This window comes from Limulus polyphemus, unplaced genomic scaffold, assembly GCF_000517525.1.
Source record: "Limulus polyphemus unplaced genomic scaffold, Limulus_polyphemus-2.1.2 Scaffold1245, whole genome shotgun sequence".
NCBI lineage: Eukaryota > Metazoa > Arthropoda > Merostomata > Xiphosura > Limulidae > Limulus > Limulus polyphemus.
In genome coordinates, this window is record NW_013666855.1 from 235,753 (window position 1) to 260,906 (window position 25,154).

The window sequence follows — 25,154 nt, forward strand, 5'->3', positions numbered from 1 at the left end:
ATGTAGACAGACACACACACATACATACAGTACTCTCCTTATTAAGACCACCTCTGGGTCTGAACAAAAGTGGTCTTACTAAGGATCGACCAGTTCATCAATTAACTGTAAAATATTTGAATACTGAATTGTAATGTGCGATATTTCTTTGTATATTGTACATACAAACTATTAATAATTATTCATTTCTTGAATATTTTCTATTTAAATTAGGTAATATAAATAAAAATAATGATAACAATAATAAAATTTTTCTACGAGGTACACTCGCTAAGACTAACAGCTTGCGAGTAGCACGAGCTTTATGTAATTTGATTAGTGTAACATTTGCTTCATGTTACCACATATTTTGAAAATTACAGTCCAGTAAAAGTGAATGAGAAACACCAGAGTAATTTAAAAGCGAAATGCTGAACATGATTGCAGTCAATAACAACCGCACCTGTTAATGTTTATCGTAAAAAAAAAAACAGCAGGTGGTCGCAACATGGAAAGTCAACAATGGCATTGGGACTGATTTCAGTAGTCCTAATATGGAATAGGGTAGTGGTCAGCCTGGGGTAGTATTTTATAATGGTACAGATAAGCAAATTGTTGGAACTGTAATATTTTGCCTGCAATAGGGGAGTGGTCTCCTTGGGCAGATGGTCACACAGGGAGAGTCCGCTATATATAAGCTCTGTAATGATTCTTAACTAATTATTCACTAAAAATGGTAAAGTGGAAACCAACACAATTACATTATGTATGAAAAAACTGAAATTTTATAGGGAATAACTCACTTGAGAATGGGTATAGCCACATCTTCTCTCCATGAGCCTGAAGATCCTCCGAGATAGACATCTTTATAATTACAGAAGGGTTGTATCCAATCTAGGCATTAAACATAAAACTTCCTCAGAGGTTATTTATTCTGGTCTCAAGAACCATTTCAAATAATAAAACTACTCATAATGTGCTGACAATTTTTATGACACAAAGTTATTAGTAACTTTGAACAGTAGTAGCCTGTCTAACATATATTCCACATTTATAAAGTTTAGAATCATCAAAATAAAAAAAGACACAAGTTGGATGCTATAAAGTTTGAACAATGTGAACCTTTTATAGTGTGTGTAAATCATTAAGTTTTAAAAATATTTCTCTTTGTTTAATGCAAACTGGAATTTGCTGTTAATGTAAATAATTCCAGAATGTATCTATTAACTCAATATTTTACTATTAGAACTTCATCAGGAACTGTCAATAACCATACAAGGTAAGGTATTGTTAATCCTGCTGAAACAAAATTGAAGCACTGTAATAAAGATGCGTTTTGGAGGTATAGGTCACTATCTTATTTACATTAATAGAAGTATTAAAAATGTGTGGAGATACAAATCAAGAAGTCATGTGACAACAGCTAACATACAGTAGCAATGTAATGGCATTTATTATCAGAACTACATTTTAAGACTGGCATTCCTAGGGAATGCGGTGCCACTGATAACTGACTGTTTTGGGGAAGGTTACGTAACAGCCTTTTCCAATGCAAAATATTCATACAGTCAGATCATAAAGATGTGTTCAGAATCGGTTTAAAATTTCCAATATGAAGATACCACTTGTATTTAATGGCACTGGAAAACAAGGAAATATGGATTAACTTGGGGCACCAGGACCACCTGGAAAGAAACCTGCAAAGTGCATCATTTTGTAACAAGTGAGAATACATGAACACAAATGTCGATAACAAAAGCCATATACATGTCCCAAGCAACAGTATACAACATAACCAAGAAGTATCTCCAGTTGAAAAAGCTACACAAGTTGATTGTATGATATATCCATTTAATAGTGACATATATCAAACAGCTGGAGAATGAAATGTGTATATATTTTATTCCATACAAAGATCATATGAATGTTAAAAGAGACACTTAGGAACCGTCATCCTTGTACATTAGGTGCCTTATGAAAAGCATGAAGGGAGCAGTGATGTGCTTTTGACAAGACAGCCTTTTGCAATGGAAACCATGCTGCAAGGCTATTGTTAAGATGTACAACCATCAAATAGAACATGACATGATGTGGCTACATGGCCTGTAACAACTTGGTGAGGCTTCAAAATAGTTTTAATATAATGTATTCTACCTCTATATACATTCACGATCACCAACAAGTAAACAGAAATTAGCATCTTTAGCCCACTAGACCTTATGCTTCTTTTTCAAGTGTCACATTTGGACTATAACCCAAAGTACAGATGGAAAATTAGTAGTAGCAGTATAATAGTAAAATGACTTAAGTAAAATCGTATTTTCAAAGGAATATTAACAATGGATTGTAGAAAACAATACAATCACTGAACATAAGACTGATATTGCAAGTAAAAATACTTTGCATTTTAAAGTAAAAGAAGTTAAATGTTCTTTCTGTAAAAATAGGCTAGGATATAAGGTACCCGCAAAATAAAACCTTTTATATGAGTACAGTATATATATATATAAACATACATACACATTTCTGGAAAAGTGGCATGGGGGAGAAAGTGAGAAAAGAAAGACATTTATGGAACATTAATACAATTATTTTATATATAGTTTTATTTGATTATGCGGGTACTGTAGAAGTGGATTCACATGTCCATGAATGTCTTTCTTTCCTCACTCTCTCCCCCCTCCCCTAAAAAAAAGTGTACATGGAAGAGAGAGAACTTATTTGAATCACACCCAAAAAATTCTTTAATGTGATACTTACCAAAAAATTGCAACACTGGCTGGAACACAGTGTGCATAAAGTTTTTAATAAGGCAGGAATTTTTCTGTTGCTGTTGGTAGGAAAAAACAAAACATATTCAATACAAAACTAGTAGCTTTCCACAAAAATGCTCATTTTTATCATAGTTACTGATAAAAACACAGCCAAGACCTTTATAAGTTACAATAATCTCATGAGAAATTCATGACTATTACTGGAGGGATTTAGACATTTTGACAATAAAGTTAGAAAAAAAAACTTTACTCTCCAGATAATAATAAAACTTTTTATTCAAGCCAATGTTTTACAATTGTTCTTGTCCTACTAGCCCTGTTGAAACTGCAATGGTGAAATGTTTGCTGAAATACAAATTTTATTACTACTACCTGGAGAGAGAAAGGGTGATTATTCAAGAATGAAAAGTTTTGGTAGTTGGGATATAAAACTACACAAGAGTTACTTGCACTGGCTATCCCTAGTTTTCAACTGACAGACTAGATGGAATGTACCTAGTCAAGACCTTGGCTACTCTAATTATAGAATCTAATTGTCACTCTTATAACACAATCATGGTCCCAAAGAGCATGATTTTGAAGCATGGGGCACAAACTGTAAACCCTCAACCACTAGGCTACATCTGGCCCCATAAAGTGATGGAACAACTTTTTTTGATACTCTATGTTGGTAGTCCATGATCAGTGATGATTTGACAAACTATGAGCAAAACGTGCATATTCTGAGTACTGTGTCTTAACAGCAGTTATTATTATATTACATTAAAACATGTGTAATGAAATCTTCAAACTGTGCTCTAATAAAAAAAGATAATGTTTTATTATCTAATTACAAACATGTTTACAAATATCAAAGACTAGATATAATTGTCATTTAGAAATCCACATTTCTATACAAGTTTAATTTTACAATATCTTCAAGAACATGTTGCATCATTGCCAACTGCAATGCCTGTCATAAAACATCATTTATTATAAAAAGTCAACAAAATACTGCAGTTTGACCAATTTTGTTTAACGTGAGTTAAAAGCATACCTTCCTCAAAACTTATAAAATTAAACCTACCTCTAATAATATACAACAGTTTTAATATTCTTGTGATAATTACCTTATTCCTAGTATGTATGTTGAACTTTAAACTGACTGTAGCTAGCTTCATCTAGTTATTACATAAGCTTGAATCAACCTAAGTTTATTACTTTCATGTGATGTGAAGAATGGTTTGAAAGTATTTTAATTATCAACTTGTTCTTATCCACCATTTACAATTAGTGGGGTCCACATATTTCAACAAATTGAGTAATAAGGCCTAAGATGTTCTTGACTATTACAACCCTCAGTGTCAAGAACTAACCAAAACAGAGTGAAATCATTCATTTTCTGTGTAAAATACATAGGGAAACAAAACAATAACTAGTGGGATTTATTACAATATACGTTGTATTTTTTTATTGACTCATATTATTAGGACCATGAGCAAATTGGTATGTAAACAGTTTAGAAAATGTCTTTAAAATTCAACGGAGTTTGTATGAGCTCCATTGTTAATTGCAGGATTGACAAAATCAAATTAAGAAAATTTCTGATGAAAAAAAAATTTTTTTTTGTTCTTGTACTACTACTACTACTTATTTCAAATTAACCAATCATTATAGTTTCTGAAAATTAAATATGAAAACAAAAACTAGTTTATAGTTATACATTAGTTCAATATTTATTTCTATGATTGGCAAGCATCAATTATTTACTGATTTATACTGATTATAAAATCAAAACATACATGTGTTATGCTGATTTCCCCTGAGTTGGAATTATCAAGGTTAACAGCCACATTCTTCTGCTGTCTGAAAGTTTAAGAAAGAACAAACTTTATAGACACATCCAATATCATAAAAGTAAAAAATATTGTATTTCATAGACTTCAATGTTTAAAAACCCATTAAACATAAAATGTATAGTTTTAACAACATTTATTTGGCCATATATTTCCTAAATAATATTCAATAATGACAAATACATTAACTATTTTTAAATTGCCCCCCCCCCCATCTCCCCTATAATCTGTTTCAATTTTAACAAATATAAATTTCTTTCTCATTGCACTAACTAGTGTGATAAACACTACATATAGTTTTCATCAAGAAGTTTGGGTTGAAATACAGTAAGATTATCAGATCTTCCAATGCCAGAACATGATGATGATGGTAGAGTTAGAAAGGCTAAACATTATCCCAAGAACCTGTATCAATGACTCCATTGCTTTACAAGAAACATTACAGCACCAACTGTTGCCAATACATTTTAAATACCTTACACTTTTAGGCTAAAATAGTGTCTTTCTCACTTAAACAACAAAATGTAAATTTTTAATTAACAGTTGCTTGAATGACATATGAAACTTGTTTCCAGTGTGGAAATATTTTCGTTTGCTAATGCTGCTATTTTTGGTACATAGTATCAAAACCCACTAAAACAGGTTGTTTTGTGGTGTTTTTTTTTACTTTGTGGGAGATTATTTTATGATGTCAATTAAATTCATCTTTTAGCATCAATCAAAAATTGCTTACACAAGATCTTGAGACTTACTGCTGTCAGTTACATTATTTATTCATCTTGACTTTTAGGCCTAATGCTTTTAATTCCATCACTTATTTATCATCTTGAAATGTGTACATGTAGCGCACACTTTTTAGGTATGCAATATAGAAAACGTTTTGGGGATTAATTTTGGGGAACCTTTTGATATTCTCTATTTTTATTTTCTCAGCTGATGGGAAAGGGGAAATATATTGTACAGGTGAAAGCATAATTCATCCCCCATACACCAACTTTATCATGGTTGAACAGCGATATGCAGCGGCAAAAGTAAAGCAGTGAAAGTTGGAGAAGATCCAGAATTTATCCAAAAATTTCTGTAAAAGCACACGATCCTGCTGAAGATACGTGGCAGTCATGTGACTTTGTTACATGATCTACATAATGTATAATATAACCATTAGAAAAACTTGATTTCTCTGGGAATCCATTATAACATTGCCCAGGTAAATACACCTGTGTGGGGATATAGGTCTGTACATGCCATAAATTCTACAGCACACATACAATTGCAGCAAAGAATTCATATTTTCTAGACATAAAAAAACAATCTCGAAACTGTAAGTAACACAATAATTAATTTAATAAATGAAAAAGTGAAAATCAGGCTTATTCAAAAAAATGGGACCCCTCCCCCTTATTTCCCCAGTAATCTTTTTCTTTTATCTAGATTGTTCCAATATGTTTTTTTGCCAATTAGTATTTCTTGTTCTTTACTTGCAAAAGACACACCAATACTCTGGTTTAACACTTGTTTCTAGTCATCAAGAGTCCTTTTTTGCTTAACTTCAAAAGTGTTAACATAGTATTTTATACATGTTTTAAAGAGAGGAAAGATATAAACGAACATTTACGTTGATAAATTAATTTCAATATTTTTAAGTAAAAAGGATAATTTTCTGTGTAAACGATAATTCATGGCTACTATGCATAATAAGGTTCAATCAAGATTCTAAATAATGTATCGTTCGTGTTACAACTAAAACACATATTAAGTTTGTTTCTTTGAACTTTAAAATTTCCATATTGTTTCCCAGTGTTGTTAAAAAAAAGTCATCTACTTAATACTTGTAAGTAGACTGTATGTTAACAGAAATCAAAATTAACGTTATCAATGAAAATTGATGATTTTAGAAGATATATCAAAATAAGTTAACACTCACTTTAATTTCTCTCCAACAACATGCAAGACCTTGGCCTGATCTACTCCGAAATTCTGATGGTTTTCATTTTTAAGACTGACCTGAGCAGCTTCTATAGCAGAGGGAATGTTATCGAACACGGAGATGTTTTTTTTCCAAACAAGATATTTCAAGTATGTGCGTCCTTGAATTAGCTCCTGAAGCTCCCTAAAATGAAGGGATAATGGAAGCCCTTAAAGACTTGCGAATTGTTATGATCATTGGTTCAAACAGAATGATTTATTTATGATGAGGTTAACAAGCTTCATTCACCTGTAGTATTCTGAAGACAATGTTTCAAATTACCACCACATATTTTCCTCAAGTTTATTAAATAACAAATAATGTTCTTCATAATGCATAAGACTAACGTGCTATAAAACTTCCCAATCACAACAAGTTTATACTAACAAATCATTACGACTTTCTATACACATAAACAGTAACCACAAATTGCTAATCATACCTTTCACTAATCTTGTATTCAATCACAACAAGTTTATACTAATAAATCATTACGACTTTCTATACACATAAACAGTAACCACAAATTGCTAATCATACCTTTCACTAATCTTGTATTCAATCACAAGTTTATACTAACAAATCATTACGACTTTCTATACACATAAAGAGTAACCACAAATTGCTAATCATACTTTTCACTAATCTTGTATTCAATCAAAACAAGTTTATACTAATAAATCATTACGACTTTCTATACACATAAACAGTAACCACAAATTGCTAATCATACCTTTCACTAATCTTGTATTCAATCACAAAAAAATGTACAAATTTCAATACAACTGGCTTGCATTTCTTGTAATGTACAAAAGTCAATCTAATTCGTAACCTAGCCCAGTATCAGCTATGGCTACTCTTCTATTAATGCTTTGTTTATGTTTTGTGCTGGATCCCAAACATTTAAACATTAAACGAAAGACAGCTGAGCACGTGTGTGTGTGTGCTCGTCTTCACCGGTGATTTACCATTTTAAAAATGAATTGAACTAAACAATTCTAAAAAAAAATTCTTCAGTTATGTTTTAAGGGTAAAATTCCCGGTTATGATGATCAAAATGAAATTATCTTTTTTTGTAAATTAAATTAAAAGAAATGCCACTAGAACTAAAGTAACAAAAAATAAAGTTTTTTTTTTTATAATTATAGATAATCTTGATTTCTTCCAAGTAAGTTATTTTTCTAGATATTTGTTTAAATTTAGTTTGCTTTATTTATTGAGTAGCATTACAAAATATACAGAATGTATATGATAGGAGCCTCAAATAATTTGTTTTCTGTAGCTTCAAGCGTTCTAAAACCGTTTCTTTTAAGTCAATCAACCAATCTTTAGCTCTGAAGAAAGTTAATTTAAAAATTACACTAACAATGAAGAAGTTTGCCATAACTATTTATAAACAGTTCTTCCACCTCTTCTATTAACTAACCTTTCCGTAATTTTCTCTCCCATGACAGTAGTGCAACCTTCATTTCTCAAGTGGTAAATAACCAAGATTAAGTTTTTTGAAGTCCCTAAAAAGTTCAATCACACTCAGTTACTTCTTTACCCTAAAAAATCTTAAACATCTAACAAAAGATTAAAAATAAATGCCTCACAATAGTTGCATATATTAATTAACAACACAAACACTTATAGAATTAGTAATATCAATACTCTGATGAAGTCTATTAATCAACAGACCTTACCTTTATGTGTAGTTCCTACTTATTATTCAGCTTTACAACGATTTGAAATTATTCATTACATACAGATTTATGCACTCATTCAGCAAATGGTTCGTAATACTGGAAAATGATAAGTGTTAAATGTATATGTTTTTGTATGTGAAATTGTAACCACTTGGTGATTGATTCAATATAACCTAAAAATATTTAGGACACTTGTATTCATATAACACATTTGAAGTTTTAAATATAGGTATTCAGTTCTTAAACCTGAAAACAAAAATCAAATCAAATCTACATTCAGGCTTAAAGACTCATCTCATTTGAACCTGTGGATAAGCAGGATGACAACTTAAGTAAATGATTTATAATTAAAATAGCAGTTTACCTGAGTTGGAAAACTTGTGTCATTTATATAATCATAGGTAATATGATTTATAATGTCTACTGGCAAGGCATTTTGAATGAGAACTTTGATATTTTATGGTTCTTTATGGACAAATTAGATAATTTATTGCATATGAGACTAATACATTAACCAGATTTTTCTCAAAAGAAACCAGTATTAAACTATAAAAATTCAAATACAGACAACTGAAAGCCTTCATATGAAATAATTCACATTAAAGTCAAATTATTAGATTAGATTCATTTACATAATTGAATAAAAGATTAAGAAAGATAAAGTAATTTCTGTTTATTGTAAAGCACAAGGTTAGAAAAAGTGCTATCTGTCCTCTGCCCACTGTGAGTATCAAAACCCAATTTTCAGCATTATAACCTTTAGACTTACCACTGAGCTACCATATAGATATTACATCAATTATGAAAAATTTAACAGTTTTATAGATCATCCTGACAACTGTTTATTTGTCTAATTTTTTTTTTAATATTTGTTTACAATTGAATATCAACAAACCCAACAATATTATTCTTAGGTATATTTATTCATAATAAAAGGTGGTATGTTAGAATGTTAAATATTTCATAAAAATACTTTAAGTTGCATGTATTTTGCCTTTACACAAGTTTTTCTTAAGAAATATCTGGTTAAAATATTAGTTCAAAGATACATATTATCCAGCAAGGATGATTTTTTTTTCTAAAGAATTAGAAAGTATCAAAAAGTTATTACAAAAAGCCTTTCCTATAGGCATTACAAATCAAATTATAAGTGAACATTTTAATAATACAAGTGTTTTTACACAGCCAAACTGGAATGTTTCTAAAAAAAATTCTTTAGTATTTCCATATACACATTATTTTAATTTGAAATTAATTATTAATTTATGTAATCATTTGCTTACCCACTGCTCAACTGATACATGTCTTCAAAAATTAATGTAGATTAAAACATGCTTTTCAGGTTTAACAACTGAATACCTGTACTTAAAACTTCAAACATGGTGTACAAACATAAATGTTCTGAATGTTCTTTAGGTTATACTGAATCTACCACCAGATGGTTACAAGTTCATATACGAGAAAACACAAATTTGAAATCTAAATCCAAACTAAGAACCATGCTCTGAATGACTATAATGAACCTATGAATAGAGTAGAATTTAAAATCGTCTCCAAAGACAAGTAATGAACAGAACAGTGCAATTTGTATATAGAAATAACTAAGTACACAGTTATATAAATTAAAAAATTCACAATTTAAAAAAAAAAGGAACAAGAAAATTTCCTGAGAAAAAGAAATAATTTGAAGGTTTTTAACACGTTAATAACATTTTACAAAATACAAATATAAAACTAATGCTTGTAAAATTTTGTAGCATGTATTACAAAACCATATTAGACAAGTTCTATATACATTTGACAAAAAAAAGGCAAATAAAAAGCCTCTAGATCAGTTTAAAACACAAATATCTTATTTTGTATACATACTAATAAAGTTTCTTAATTTTAAATCAAAACTCTTTTACAGAAGAACCACAATTCAAATCCATTTTTCTCTCAATTAAATTTTGAAATACACCAGCAACAAAAACATGAAACATACACATCTAATACTGCCATACTGATAATAATATGTTAATACACTTTAGTTTCAGGACACACCTGCTATATGGGCTGCTTCAATCATCGATGCCACAGATCTTGTCTGGGTGTCGATGACAAAAAGCAGAACTTGAGCACCCTAAAAATAAAAGGAAAAAAAATTAGTCAATTTTTTGTAATATCAAAAAAAAGTGAAAAATGAGTGCACTTGAGCTGAAATGTGTTTCTTCATCATGCATGCTTGACTTCAACAACATGACTAAACCCAAGCTTAATTTACTCATCAAGCAACATGACACAGAACCAAGATAAGTTCTCTTCTAACTTAACTCGCATTCAATTAGTAAAAACAATTGCAAGAGAGAGAGATAAAAATATTAATTAACAAATAATATGATCCACCTTATTTATTGTCACTATCCTTAGCTTCAACAAAAAATATTGATCTGAAAACACTTACTTCTTTTGCCTCGTTCTCACAATTAATCAATTCAGGTCCCCACTGTGCACACTGCTGAAATGGAAAAATATATTGTCTAGCAATTTTTTAAAAATTTTTACTTGTCTAATTCATAAGTGTTACAGGAAAAGATTTCAGCAGATAAAAGTTATTTTGATTCTAATTTTGTGGATTTACAATGCAAGAATTATTTTGCTATTTAAAGAAAAGCTTAAGCATTAATACTTAGTACAAATAATAGCATATAAACTTTGCTTAGATTTAACATCTTCTTGAAACAGTACCTCATGCATAAAGACACATCAAAAATAAAATGAAAAAATGAGCTTACATTTACACAAGTTACTGAAATAATAGTTCATAATCTAGCTTTAATGTTTATTATTAAATATACCTTACCTTAACAAACCCATATTAAGTCAAACATCAACTATGAAGACAATAACCTTAAACGTTCACATATATTTCTCCTCAAATCAATGCATGATAGTTCAAGAACACAAACTATTTTTCACATACACATGCAAGAATGATGAAGTCTTGGTTTCCTATTTAATAATGTATGAAATGACTGACATAATGTAAACTAGAATATACACACACACACGCATATATACAGATAATTTATTACATTACTTAAAGTTATCTGAACTACTGCTTATATAAATACAAGAAACTAAATTTTTGAATAATTCATTCTGTAAAATTGAAAACCCCTTTAACATACAACATTCAAAAACAGCTAAAATGGGATAGAAAAAATATATAATCTAAAAACAATATTTTGCCACTGTTAACGTGGCATCATCAGGTATTCAGCACAATTGTACACAACACTTAGGTACACCCTATTGGTGACGTCAACCATACAACTTTGAGCTAACATAAGTATAAACCTACTTGTGTTTTATTTATTAAAGGCTTGTATTCCTTTATTACGATGGCTTCTTTTGTTTTTTATGTTTATTAATATTAGGTTCTCGACAAATAATTTTAACAATTTTTAAGTGGAGTATTGTGCTGAATACCCGACGATGCCACGTTAAAAGTGGTGAATTGTTGTTTTTAAATTATATATATTTTTTCTATCCCATTTTAGCTGTTTTTAAATTTTTAATTTTGTAAAGTGTGGGATACCTCCAACATTTATAAAGTTATATACAAGTTATCAAAAAGAATTATAAAAAACTCGGCCATCTATCTACTGCTACATCATAATGATAGGCAATGATTACACTTAAATACTGAGATAAATAAACTTACTGGGTTATAATAAGCAATATTTAGCTTATTCAATATGGGAATGGCTATATCTCTTCTCCAAGTTGTTGGGTTGCATGATCCACCCAAAAATACTAAAAAATAATAAAACTTATGTAAAAAAACATAACAGAAACAAGCAAATGGACAAATGCATAGGAATACATAAGGAACAGTGAATAAAAGTGGACCTAAATACTACATAATAATACAATAAAATTATATGACAAATCAGAAACAATGAAAATAAAATAAATGCACATGTTTGGCAAAATTAGAAAAATATAAAAAGAATATATTAAAATGTATTAGACAAAGAAACAAAATGTAAAAAATACAGATGCAGCTATATCTGGATAGACCTATGCATAGAAACACCATAATACTGAGGCTAATTGCATTTTATAAGAATGATGCTTCAAGTATTTTACTGTCCGTAGAGCATCCTCTTCATGCTAAATCTGATGGCCATGGGTATTGCACTTTATACTGCAACAAGTTTCTGTGAAAAACAGTAAGGTCAACTGGACGAACGTTCCATGGGTCTTCAACTGTATGGGGACATCAGCTCTACAAGATCATGTTTATACTGCACTGGAGTATCTGATGGGCGGGTATGTGGTTGGATGGGATTGCTGCAAAGCCAATTTCTTTGGATATCTTTCTTATGAAAACAGGTATTGATTATGAGATGGAGCTTCTGAAATTCTGAATTATAAGCTATTTTCAAGTTTAAATCCTTTTTTACTATATTGTTGAAATTACCAATAAACATGCTTAGCTTCATCACAATGACTTTTTGGGTTCGAGGATTCTATTCTGTAACCACAGCTTTCACTTTTTGGTTAAGAGCATTGCTGTGAACTGGCTTGGATGTGGTTTAAGAACATGTTGTTGTATTAAATACTTTGCAAGCTTTTCTGTTTGCATGGAGAACATGAAAATACAGACCTTTGGTTCTACATCATATAACTGTCTCAATATATGAATATACTTTCTTAAAAAGACTGTGACATATTCCTCCAGAGAGCATTGCTGTGAACTGGCTTGGATGTGGTTTAAGAACATGTTGTTGTATTAAATACTTTGCAAGCTTTTCTGTTTGCACGGAGAACATGAAAATACAGACCTTTGGTTCTACATCATATAACTGTCACAATATATAAATATACTTTCTTAAAAAGACTGACATATTCCTCCAGCTATAAGCCTACTCATGCTTGCATGCGCAAGATTGAATAGTGGAAAAATTCATTGTGAACCAAATTAACGATGTAGTTATACAGAAGGAATCTGCAACAACACACTACTAACATAAATAAATCATTTGGATAAAAGTATGGCTAACAAACTTTAAAGCAAGATGTAAATAAAATAATTCTTGTGTACACATCTGTACTCAGCAGCACCAAAAACATGAAACTAATAGAAATGTTGCAAAGTAAAACAGAACAAATAATTTACATATAAGTATAGGCCAAATAATTCATACATGAGAAGCTAAGCAATTGGATACCAGGCCTATAATTCATATAAGGAATTCAAAGGTAGCAGCAGTGCTGACATTATTTGACAATTAATTTATTTGATTTAATCAGAGGATGATTTGCTACAACTATTTGTACGACCATTATGGAAGATTTTTTGTTTATGGTTTTTTGGCATGGACAATAAATGCCATCTCCACCATACAAGGTGGATAAAAAACCTTCATAAAATGTAAAAGAATTCTTATGTTGGAGAACGACATCACTTCCTATGACACTGGCCCATGTAAAATGTATGTTTAAATAACTGTTTAAAGTAATGTCACCATCTTGCATCAAGTTGACAGAAGGAAAGTATGGACAACATTCCTTCTTATTGAAACATTATTAGTCCAACATCCACTAACTGGCAGTGAAGACCTTCCCAGGTAACATGTTTAAACTCCACGTATGGAGTGGGAGAAAGCTCAACAGCAACAAAGAAAGTTGACATGGTTGCAAGGTCAACCGTATTACTCTCTCGGATTATTGCATGGTTATGAATCCAATGAAGTTTGAAAAACAAAGATAACAGGGATAAATGGACCAATTGCTCAAGCAGGTGAAAGACAGCAAGATGAAGTACACTGGAAAATGATTCTAGAAACACCAATGAAATAAACAAGCTATTATGAATAGTTTACTGGCTATTGTGTATAATAAAAAAATAAAATTTTGTGTATGCATATGAAATTCTAATTTTGTTGTAAGAATTGTACGCATAAAATTTTTTTTTAGTAGTCTGAGAGTTCTTAGGTTTTCAGCAGAACACAATTTATATATTATTACAATCCGTGATAGCATCATGAACATGTAAATTTATACACTACAAGTGAATGAAGAGGAAATGTGTTATGTCTTTGAATTTGCAGTAGGGACTTCACAATTATTTTAAAAGAAAAGAACTTGTGGAGCATCTGTATGATCCTAGATAAGTCAGATTATATACAATTCTGAAGGAAACACAGAGGCCCCTGGAAAACCAGGGGTATCCAATATCTTACAGCAATTCAAGGACAGATCATGTGGGAACAGTTACAGGTCTTGGTGGTACATACCAACCAGACACAGCAACTGTCTCACAAAACAAACCAATCAATATCTTGACAAAGACAAAGCAAAAACTAGCAGATCATCTAATCTACAAATAAAAAGCATAGCTTACAAAGGTATAAAGATTCAATGACAAACGGAATGATTAGCAGCATATTATAGAGACAGCCATGCAATAACTTTTATAGAAATAAAAGTAAGACATTCACAACAAAGTCTTAAGAAACACTCAAATTGTCTCTGAAAGATTGGGAAACCATCAAATTACAGATTTCAAAACACTGTAATGCTAAAAAGTTAATCACAAACTTGATAACTGCTATGTAATCCATAAGGACGAAGGTCTCTTAGTTATCTATACTTCCATTTGCCTTTTCCAAGAGTAAAATTCTGAGCCCAGCTACTCCAACTTTATAAATATCTCCTATACAAGTGTTTCAAGTTTAATCATTTGATCAACAATGTATTTTTACTTTGAAAAGTCACACTGTGTATTAGAACAAGAGATTGTATCTAGGAATGAAATAAGATTAACTGTTCTATTAAATATCTAACTAAAGCAGCTAGCCAAAACAATAGGTATCTAATTAGAGGGGCTCTTGAGATCTTTCAAGGGTATTGTGAAAAGTTCCCTCCTACCTAATGAAATAAAAATAAAAAGAAGACAAATTTAACAATTTAAGTATTAAATATCAATGTAGCACCTCCATAAATGACCTGATATTGTCCACTTGGCCATCAGAATAAAATCTCAGAGGAATGCCTTAGACCAGGTTTTAATGGCCAGGAGTTTGGAAGAGTAGTGGAAGGTACAAGAAACACTTCCCCACAAGTGTTGCCATTTCTCAAAATATCAGCCACTACCTGTCCCTCAGGGTGCAAGATCAAAAAAAGGGTGGGAAGTCTAACTTCCAGTCAAAGCCCAAACAATCGTGGTACTGTTGGAAGAAGAGATGCTAGAAATATGCATCCTTTAGACTTTTCCACCCGATATGTTGATTCTTCCAAAATGAGATATTCCAAGCACTGTTCTGGACTCAATGAGCCTGCTCTCAGTCAGCAGTCCACAATGGTTAAAGGTAATAAGGGATGTGTATCAAAGGTTTCAAGTAAAGGAAAGCCAACTGGTCTGATCAAATTCTCAGTATGGCACATAAATCAATTTAAAAAGGTTCCAGCAACTTGCCAAAAATGATCACTACCATGTGGATTGATGTCTATCTTCCAGGAAAACAATAGAAGGAAACAAGGTGCATGGATATACTGATTACAGTAAAAGTTTGATCTGCATGTGGAAGAATATCTGGGCACCAAAGTTGAAAAGAGAGGTTACGACCTACAAGTAAATGTTCTTCTTCTCCCACTAGTATTAATAAAACATCTATGTATCTAAGTGTCAATCCACAAGATCATTTAAGGTCAATTGATTAACATCCACCCCTGGTGACAAAGAAAGAGAACAAACCATGACAATAATGCCACTGGAAACACAAATAGCAACACTTACAGGATATGATGGCTCACTTACATATACACATCCAGCATAAATCGTACCTTTTCATAAATGTGAAAATTGCCATAATGACAAAGTATCAGCAGGTTTGAAAAATGTTTCCTGTAGTATGGATACAAACCAAAACCATCACATCATAATGCTTATCTCTGACAGACTTATCAACTTCCATCAGACAAGTCCTGGAAGTGGAATACCATTCATACAAAAAAAAATTATAAAGAGTGGTGTGAAACTGCACCAACAAGAACTAATCAGGTACAGCTCAATACGCATGCTACATGATGGCAAGTTGAAACAGACTTGTTCAAAGTTGTATCTGCAGCAGTCAATAAAACTCACTGTAGAACACTAAAGACTTGGATGGTCTTCAAGATACAGATGTATGAAAACTGATGAATGCATAACTCCAGGTAGATAGATGTTACTTACCATTTTCATAATTCTACTTAGGGCATGACCATAAGTAAAAGGTGAGCCTTTACATTTTACACATGGTAAATCAGCATTATTGTCATCACAGTCATGGACTTTAAATGATCAGGGATCCATGCCAGGAGGTATTAGAATACCCAAAATAATTTCTGGAAGTAAAAGGTGAGCCTTTACATTTTACACATGGTAAATCAGCATTATTGTCATCACAGTCATGGACTTTAAATGATCAGGGATCCATGCCAGGAGGTATTAGAATACCCAAAATAATTTCTGGAAGTTGAAAAATGTAATTGGATTTTTAAGATATTGCTAACAAGACAATTTAAATACCCTGCCTTGATCCTGGCAAAAGAACAGGGAGATGAAAAGATAAGAATAAACACCCTGTTCAACTCATTGCACTATTTTAATTCGCAGAGACCCATTTGATAGTTACAACATCTTGGTTCTACAAGTTTAGAAAAAATTACTTCTTCCAGAATACCGAGAGGTCATGATTCACTAATTATTCAGGGCTTTGGTAAGGTCTTGCGTGAGCTTTGTCCATTTAAATTTCCATGACAATACAAATTCTATTAAATGCCCATTGGCCCCCAACCATCATGAAGTCTAACAAATGAATGTCAAACTGATATTTGGATTTTTGAAGTACTATATTAACAACACCAGTCAAAGGAAAAATCCAATCAATGGGCTCAGTTGACAATAGCCACTACTGACCAGTCAATTAACCCCAAGGAAACATCTCCAGGACCATCTCTCAATACGAATGTGCAAAAAACTGTTGTGGCAAGCCAGAAAGCACTCAACTGACAATATACTTTTCTTCTCTTTATAGGTTATCATACATGTTACTAGGTTACTCTGTAATTCCGGAAGTGTTGATGTCTGGATCCCAGAGGAGGTGGTCCTGTTATGAAGAGGAGCCCCACAACAAAAGTTGATGATGAATAACAATACTAATTATTTAAAATATATAAGGAAAACAAAATTTTCCAAACATTTATAAACCATATTAAGTACATGTTTACTTTACAATAAAAGAAAAAAACACTGTAATCAAAGGTGTATAATTAAATTATCTCAACTCCCTATGGAAAATTACTGCTACGACTAATATAAAAATGTTCATCTGATTGAAGTACGTGTCACATACAAAAAGCTTGAACACTTCGAATAAAATATACACACTTTTATTGAAAATAAAATCACTACTTCAAAAGGAAGCACTTTCCAAATACGTTTATACAACAGATTCTTTAACTTCATTTTATGGTTAAGTAAGAGTAAAAGGTGAAACTTTTTTTAGAAATTAGATTAAAACTTTATATAGAAGAGATTAACTTAAAACAACTTTGTTGCAATACTGAGTGCAAAGATGCAAGTTTGAATGTCGATTTTCTAGACTATCAATTTTTTTTCTCCATAGAATCAAACTTACCATATGGTTCATTTTCTCTTTCCACCTCAGATGAGGGTTCTAGGCTTGCATGGTAAGATACTCTACAGAAAAACATAGTATTTAGTAATCAATTTATAAATAACACCTTTATGAGTATAATAAATCTTGTTTTGGTTTTAACCGAGTCATTCCAAACCTATTAATACTAGAAAGTTACATATAGAAAGACCTTTCTAAGAAGATTTATCTTTAAGATATACAAATATCTATATATTATATTAATTATGCCCCCACTGCGAAGCATCACAGAGTTGGGGTATACCAAATTGACCCTGTTCATCTGACCAAATCTTATCAACAGTGGATGGATTAATTTTGAACTATGAACAAAGTCCTAGATCTGATTAACTCTTTAAAATCACGAGTGAAAGGTCAAGGTCAAACTGGAGTGTTTCTTAAACAATTTGCACTTGTCTTTTTTTTTAAACTCCACTAATATTTTCATAAGCACATTGATAATCCTTGTATTGCTTTCTTTTCACTCTTCTTGTAACCACCATTTATTTTCTCCTTCCTAGTGTTACTTTGAAAGAAGTACAAGAACAAACTTTGGTAGCAAACCTGTCTTCAGAGATATAAAAGTTATGCTACACCATTCTTTAAGATTTACACCTATGACATGGATATCTTTCACGAAAGCTTATGCACAAAATAATATTCTAGAAAATATCAAAACAATACCTACTATAAGATTATCTTCAAAAAGATTTTGGTAGACACTAACTTTGTACAAATTTCAATACATAAGTTATTAAAAAAAAATGGAGTAAAATTAAGAAGGACTAGCATTATCCAAACACGTTTTTAATAAACAAAAGCAAAAAAGTTTTAGCACTAATTTTAAACAGAATTCATCATTATCTTTAAGCTTACAATCAGTTTTTTTTTTGCTTAGATACAATTACAAAATAAACAAACTAACAACAATACTACGATATATTTGATTACATTCATATTACTCCTCATTTCTTCTCATGTAACAAAATGCTATCAACAAAAGATACAGGTAAACCTTCTGACAAGACCTTTTGTAACATTTTAGAAATCTCTTACAGCTCTTCACAGAGAATTTATAAATGTTTTATTTTGGTAAAATATAATATATAAAATGTATTTATAAAACAAAACAGTAGTATAACTCACTTTTTTCCAAAATTGAGGCAATCTCCATTTATCATTGGTGCAATATCACTCTTACTCTGAGACATTTTTTGTACTGAAAATACAAAGCAAGTATTATGCATTTTGAGTTAAAGTATGTACGTTTTGTATATCTTTTAATGTTTTGAAACAGTATACAAATAGGAAGGAACTTAAATGTGTAAATAAAAGCTACTCTTAAACCATCAGAACATCTTGGAACATCTCTAAATTTTTGGTTGTAGTACAGAGGTAATAACTAAAAACTTAACAGTTAAAACATATTAAAATATCCAACAGTTTTACTTCAAGACTGTAAATACCACAACTCTTTATACATAGCTAGCCTGAAACAATTAAGTTTCAAGAATATAAAGTTAAACCATACTTAACTGATGCATTAAACTACTGCACATAATATAAGAAATTTATCAACATACATATCCAAGAAATTAAAACATCACTTAACACCTAAAATCAAGTTGGCCAACTTCTTAAAAGTATGTTGTTACCAGTCATTTTTCTGCTATAATTCATCAAGGGTTAAGTACTTACATTGAAATTTTATCTTGTGGCGTTGTACCAACAGGATTTAGCTATCCTATTAACTGTAGTTAATCTACTTTTTTATTATTAATAATAAACTATAACCAATCAGTTTGTTTTTTTGTTTTTCAAAGTCAGCTGCAACAATCTAATTCTCCTTCTGTCACTGGTCAACTATAACTAATCCTCTTCTTCAAATGGTAAGTTAACAGTTTGACTCTTCCTGTTGGTGGCTGATTGTAACTCAAATTTTATTTTTGTTTAAGATGACAAAGTCTAATCATTCAGACAATTACCAACGTTAGGTATATAACATTTCCACAGTATTGGCTGTAACAAATCAATGCTATTGTTAAATATTAGTTGTAACTATTCAACCTTTCTACAATGTTCACTTGTGACTAATTAACTCTAGTTAAGGATCAAACATTTCTGTAAGTAATGAAAGTTATTAGTGGTCAGTTGTAACAATACAACATTAGTCACAAGTGAACATTGTAGAAAGTTGGATAGTTACAGCTGACCATAAATACAAGTTGATTAGCTATAGATGGATATTGTAGAAATCAACTTTTGATAATGATGAACTGGTTAGCTTTAACTATATAAAACATTCTACTAATGATATTTTTGATAACAAACCAAACACTACTTGCAAGTATTATGTTAGTGGTCACCTTTACACTTTTCTATCATTTTCATTCAGTTGGTTATCGGTAAATATCTCAACTAATTTTCCCTTCTAACTTTCTTATACCCAGAAAAGCTAACATGTGCCTTCCTTTTATAAATGACATTTATCTATAAGCTATATCAGCTTTGGGGTAAAAAGCTGATAAAGTACATGTTATTTTATCAGTGTGTTGGGACAGGCCATTGAAACACTCTTTATCAAGGAGCTAATTTCAAACTATTGTGAAATAGAAATTATCAAACATATAAATTAATTGAAAAGAATAAAAAAAATCAACATTACAATAATCAAAATCAAACAAAGGAAAGCATTTAATAAAGATTTGTTTTTGGTTTACTCCAAACATTTTGTTTGAAACCATACTAGTAAATCTATGTATCACAAATTATTCTAGGTATAGCTCTCAAAAGTTTATCTATTAAAACACAATTTAGGCTTACTAATATTTGCATTGCAATGTTTGTATCTGAAATCCTATTTCACCCTTTACTTTTGATAAAACACTCCGAGTCAGAATACATTTCATTTCCATCCATTCAGTAAAAATATTTAAATTTTAGAATCATATGATTAATTAAATTTCACAACTAATTCAAACGTCTAAGTAGGAATATTGTTGTTAAAAAGATCAATACATGAATCTTTTCTCAATCTGTTCTCCTTTGTAACTCTAAAATTTGTGATAAAACATACAAAGTACAAATGGCCTGAAAAAAACAAAACATAGAATTTTTTAAAGGTGATTTTCAGGGGCATTGCATACAAGAGATTTGGGAAATAGCTGAGCCCCCCCCCCCTCAAATAAATGGTCCCTCACAGAGTATTATTCACAGTAACTCAAAAATATTATACAGTATTTGTGGAAAGAGAGAGAGATTGAAAGAGGGTGTATGTGACAAACTGAGGAGAGTTTATCCATTTAGGAATATGAACCGCTTCTTCCCGATTTTGCAAATTTAGAAAAATAACTACGAGCTTCAGAACCGAACTATGGTTAATTGTAAAATAAACAATCAGTAACTTTGTAATCAATATAGAAATAGAACAAGTAGAATAAAATGATAGACTTTAATGCTGATAGGTTGAAATAACACAGTACTGTTGTTTACTTACTTTGTGATTTAGAAAAACGAAGCTCCTATCACAAAAAGGCAGGGCAGCAATCTAGTGTTACAATAATTGAATGTTTGACTTTTCACACCACAACTGATAAATCTTTCAGAGTAGAAAATCTTGTATAAGGTTTCAATATCTTAGACGTGAACAAAAATCTACACAAGAAAAAAGTATGCAACTTATAATCCATTTTCTGTTTTAGTGTAATATACTAAAACATTTTAATTTATACTATAAACAAAACCAGAACAGGTTTGAACTTTAAAAAAAAGTTAATAGCATTAAGAGATTAACGGGAAAAAACCAACAATTACAAACAAATACAAGATGGTTCAGAAATGTTTATCTTTAAACATTAGAAACCTGTTGATATATTTAAATTTCTATATTATTTAAAATTGCAGTAATTTACATGTAAAAAAGTTTAATAATATCTACTAAGGTTTAATACAAACAATAACTATAAGAAATGGTTCAATTCATGTTTGATTACGTACATGTTTAAACTCAAAATTAAAAATAGTAACAGCAAAACTTTAGTAATTGAAAAGGCACAAACGACTGAATATTTTGTCATCATGTGTAAAAACAGACATAGAATTTTTTTTAATTGCTGTAATTTTGAATATTTAATATTTTAATCGAATATACATAAAAGCCAGTTTCTGTCTTTTTGTAACACTGCATTCCAACAATCGTTTTTAGCAATAAAGATATGACCTGGTATTGTTATTAGTCTATGTACTGATAGTGTAAAATAAAATGTCTAGACAGTGAAACTTAAAAAATATGTTTTGATTTGTTAATTTAGTGTTTATGCTGATTAAAAAGGTTTCTATTTTTTTCATAACTTTGGAGATATAACAGCAAAATAGTTTAATTCAGAAATGATTTAAGTTTAAAATTGAATTTATATTTTTTTCTTCCACAAGATATTTTATGCTCTTGGGACCTAGGCTAGGTGATTCCACATTATGTCAAAACTTTAGGCATAAATACAAAAACTAGTACCCTTAAACACACTTATATAAAATTTACAAATGTATATTTAAAGTGTGTACTAGGTGGAAGTAACAGAGAATGGGATGAAAGGTCTTTTGTTTTGAGTTGAAATAATTTAAGTTCAACGGAACGTTGAAAGAACAGAGGAACAATGTCATCAACAAAATAAAGCGTTAAACAGTACACAAGCATTCAACATCTAACAAAATATGACATATTTGCTGTATACTGTTTCTAACTTTGAGGGCTATATGTAAAAATCTAACTTTTAATTTTAAGAAAAATATTCATAAAATTTAATCCTACCAAAATAAAACTATAGAGAAACATACATGTACATAAGTACTAATTCATATCTGACTAAGTTACTTATTAGTCACTTCAACAGGCTTGTGAGTGTGAGCTTCTCAGAATCAACGGGTTTAAAAAATGTGATAAATATCCTTAGCATCACGATATGCAATTATGGGCACAAATTCAATGTTTACTGATGATTAACATTCATTCATGCATTACTTATTTCATCATTGCCTAATTTAGAAGCAACAAATAACCAACTTAATGGAGTTATTTCATTAAGATGACTAGTAAAAAAAACTGTTTGAAAGGCATTACACAATAGATAGTTTTACCTATTATGATTAACTCGGTGAACCGCATCGTGCAACAATACACGTGTTAAAAATAAAAATCTACTTGATAAGCACATGAATAAAAAAAAACAGTATTACAAGAAGAATATTTTACAAAACATCATGACACTAGAGGACAAGTATAAAAATGCTATTATATTTTCCTAGACATTTCCAATCTTCCACAATCATTTGATTAGTCAATCACAAAAATTAAAATCACAATATCTGTCTTTTGAAAAATCAATGAATATTATCTAACATATACCTTAAAATTATGATAAGATAATTGGGTAATGTGCAATTCATTCATCTTCTATTTCTTGATTAAAGATTAAACATGGCTCATAATAACAAGGGGATACTTTAACAATGTACATGTCTTTCAATTGATACTAATGTTATCCTTGATTCAAAACTGTCAAATATTATCTTAAGCTCATGGGATTACAGCTTAATACAATTGTTTAGTTTGTGCACCTAAAACCTATCAAAATATATTCCATGCATAACTTAGGTTTGACATTTTAACGTGCGACTTCCCCAGTGAGTCAAACACTATAATTAAAGACCTAAATTTAAAACTGTACATTAAGCAAACACATCACAAACAGCAATCAATCCACTAAGTTACAAGTGGACGAAGAATTATTTAATGAATGAAATATACCAATTATATAGACTTAACAAAATATATGGAATATGATCCAGTGAATTAAACCACTGTTAAGACTATTTTTTTTTTTTTTATGATATTTTTCTTCATTGACTACATTCATTTACATTTATTAAATTTTATACCCATATTTTTGGTTTTATTTATCTTGCAGTTCACGTACCCCATTCCTAATGATTGTTGAAATAGAGATCAAACTATTCCTAATACTCTAGCAACACAAGAATAAATTTTTGTTTACTAAATCAAGGATTTGTTCTTTTGAATCTTCACCTAAAACTTAATATGTTCTATATTGATACATAAATTAAAAACTGTACTTTGTGGTCATAGAAGAAACAGGAATACAACTTAAATCTCTTCTAAACCAGAACAAACTTAGTAATATGTTGATACACAAGTATTCTAACCATATAATTAATACAAAATAATAATGTATAAGGTATTGTATGCAGTTACCAAACACACATAGTCAACTCTTTGTAGTCACTGCATATAACAATATTTTGTACAATAGCATATATAATAACCCTGTTCCGGTTTCAGGCAACTCAGTAAGCCTACTTATATCTTTATAAACAAGATAAAATACTATCAGCCTTCTTTCTGTTAACCTACACGTACATACAATACTAGTTACAACAATATCACTGATATACATATAGAATTGGGTAAAAGTGACCATATGGTTGTTTCCAATTCCACTTTTTCTCCAGTAATATTTCCTCTTTTCATTGCCTGTTCTCATTTTAGTTGAATTCAATCGTTAACATAGGCGTAAATAGCTCCTACATTTCGACACTTTTTCTACTGTATAAAAGCCATGTCAAGGAGGGAGTTTTTATACCAAGGATTTATTTAGCACCGAGTGAAATTAATTTGTTATTTGTTATGAAAAGAAGTTTTTGAAAGATGATCGAGTATTTACAAGAAATGTGGTTTTAAGAGAACTATTGCAATAATACAATTGATGAGATTAGAAACTAACTGTTATCAATGAAAGCTGGGACAAGAATCGATGCTGGGAAGAGACACTAGTTAGGTAAAGTAGATACTGCTCATTATAGGCTTTGGTTTCCAAAAGCTAGAAGACCCTTTATTTTTCTTATGTCTGTTTAGAGGCAGCAAAATTCCAAATGCATACCGGAGGATTCAAATTTGGTAGGCTTTTGTTTCCCATCATTTTTGACAGGCTGTTATACTAATTTAGAACATAATATTTAATGTCTTACTCTGCAAAAAAAAAAATGTTAAATACATTTCAACTATCTTTATACTATTTTGTGTACTACCAGTACTTTTGCCCCACCTTATATATATATATATATACTATACACACAACACACAACAAATAAAATATGACTACTATTAATCTTACGAAGTGTACTACTTTATAAACTTATTTACTAAT

The 25,154-nt window shown here is 30.4% G+C and overlaps 1 protein-coding gene across 6 annotated transcripts in view; it reads right to left on the reverse strand.

Moving 5' to 3' along the window:
- The window catches only part of LOC106462772, a 57,444-nt gene that overhangs the window by 2,211 nt on the left and 30,079 nt on the right, over positions 1-25,154 (reverse strand). For 5 of the 6 annotated variants that reach the window (XM_013922724.2, XM_022390108.1, XM_022390110.1 and 2 more), the window contains exons 3-13: positions 21,431-21,588; positions 19,081-19,153; positions 17,917-17,978; positions 11,949-12,040; positions 10,686-10,739; positions 10,286-10,364; positions 7,981-8,065; positions 6,513-6,698; positions 4,535-4,598; positions 2,740-2,809; positions 783-873 (exon numbers count right to left, since the gene is read on the reverse strand). In XM_013922724.2, the coding sequence (XP_013778178.1) occupies positions 783-873; positions 2,740-2,809; positions 4,535-4,598; positions 6,513-6,698; positions 7,981-8,065; positions 10,286-10,364; positions 10,686-10,739; positions 11,949-12,040; positions 17,917-17,978; positions 19,081-19,145 (848 nt within the window). In that variant the 5' untranslated portion in view covers positions 19,146-19,153; positions 21,431-21,588. The remainder of the gene's footprint in view (positions 1-782; positions 874-2,739; positions 2,810-4,534; positions 4,599-6,512; positions 6,699-7,980; positions 8,066-10,285; positions 10,365-10,685; positions 10,740-11,948; positions 12,041-17,916; positions 17,979-19,080; positions 19,154-21,430; positions 21,589-25,154) is intronic. The other variant, XM_022390111.1, reaches the window with a different exon arrangement.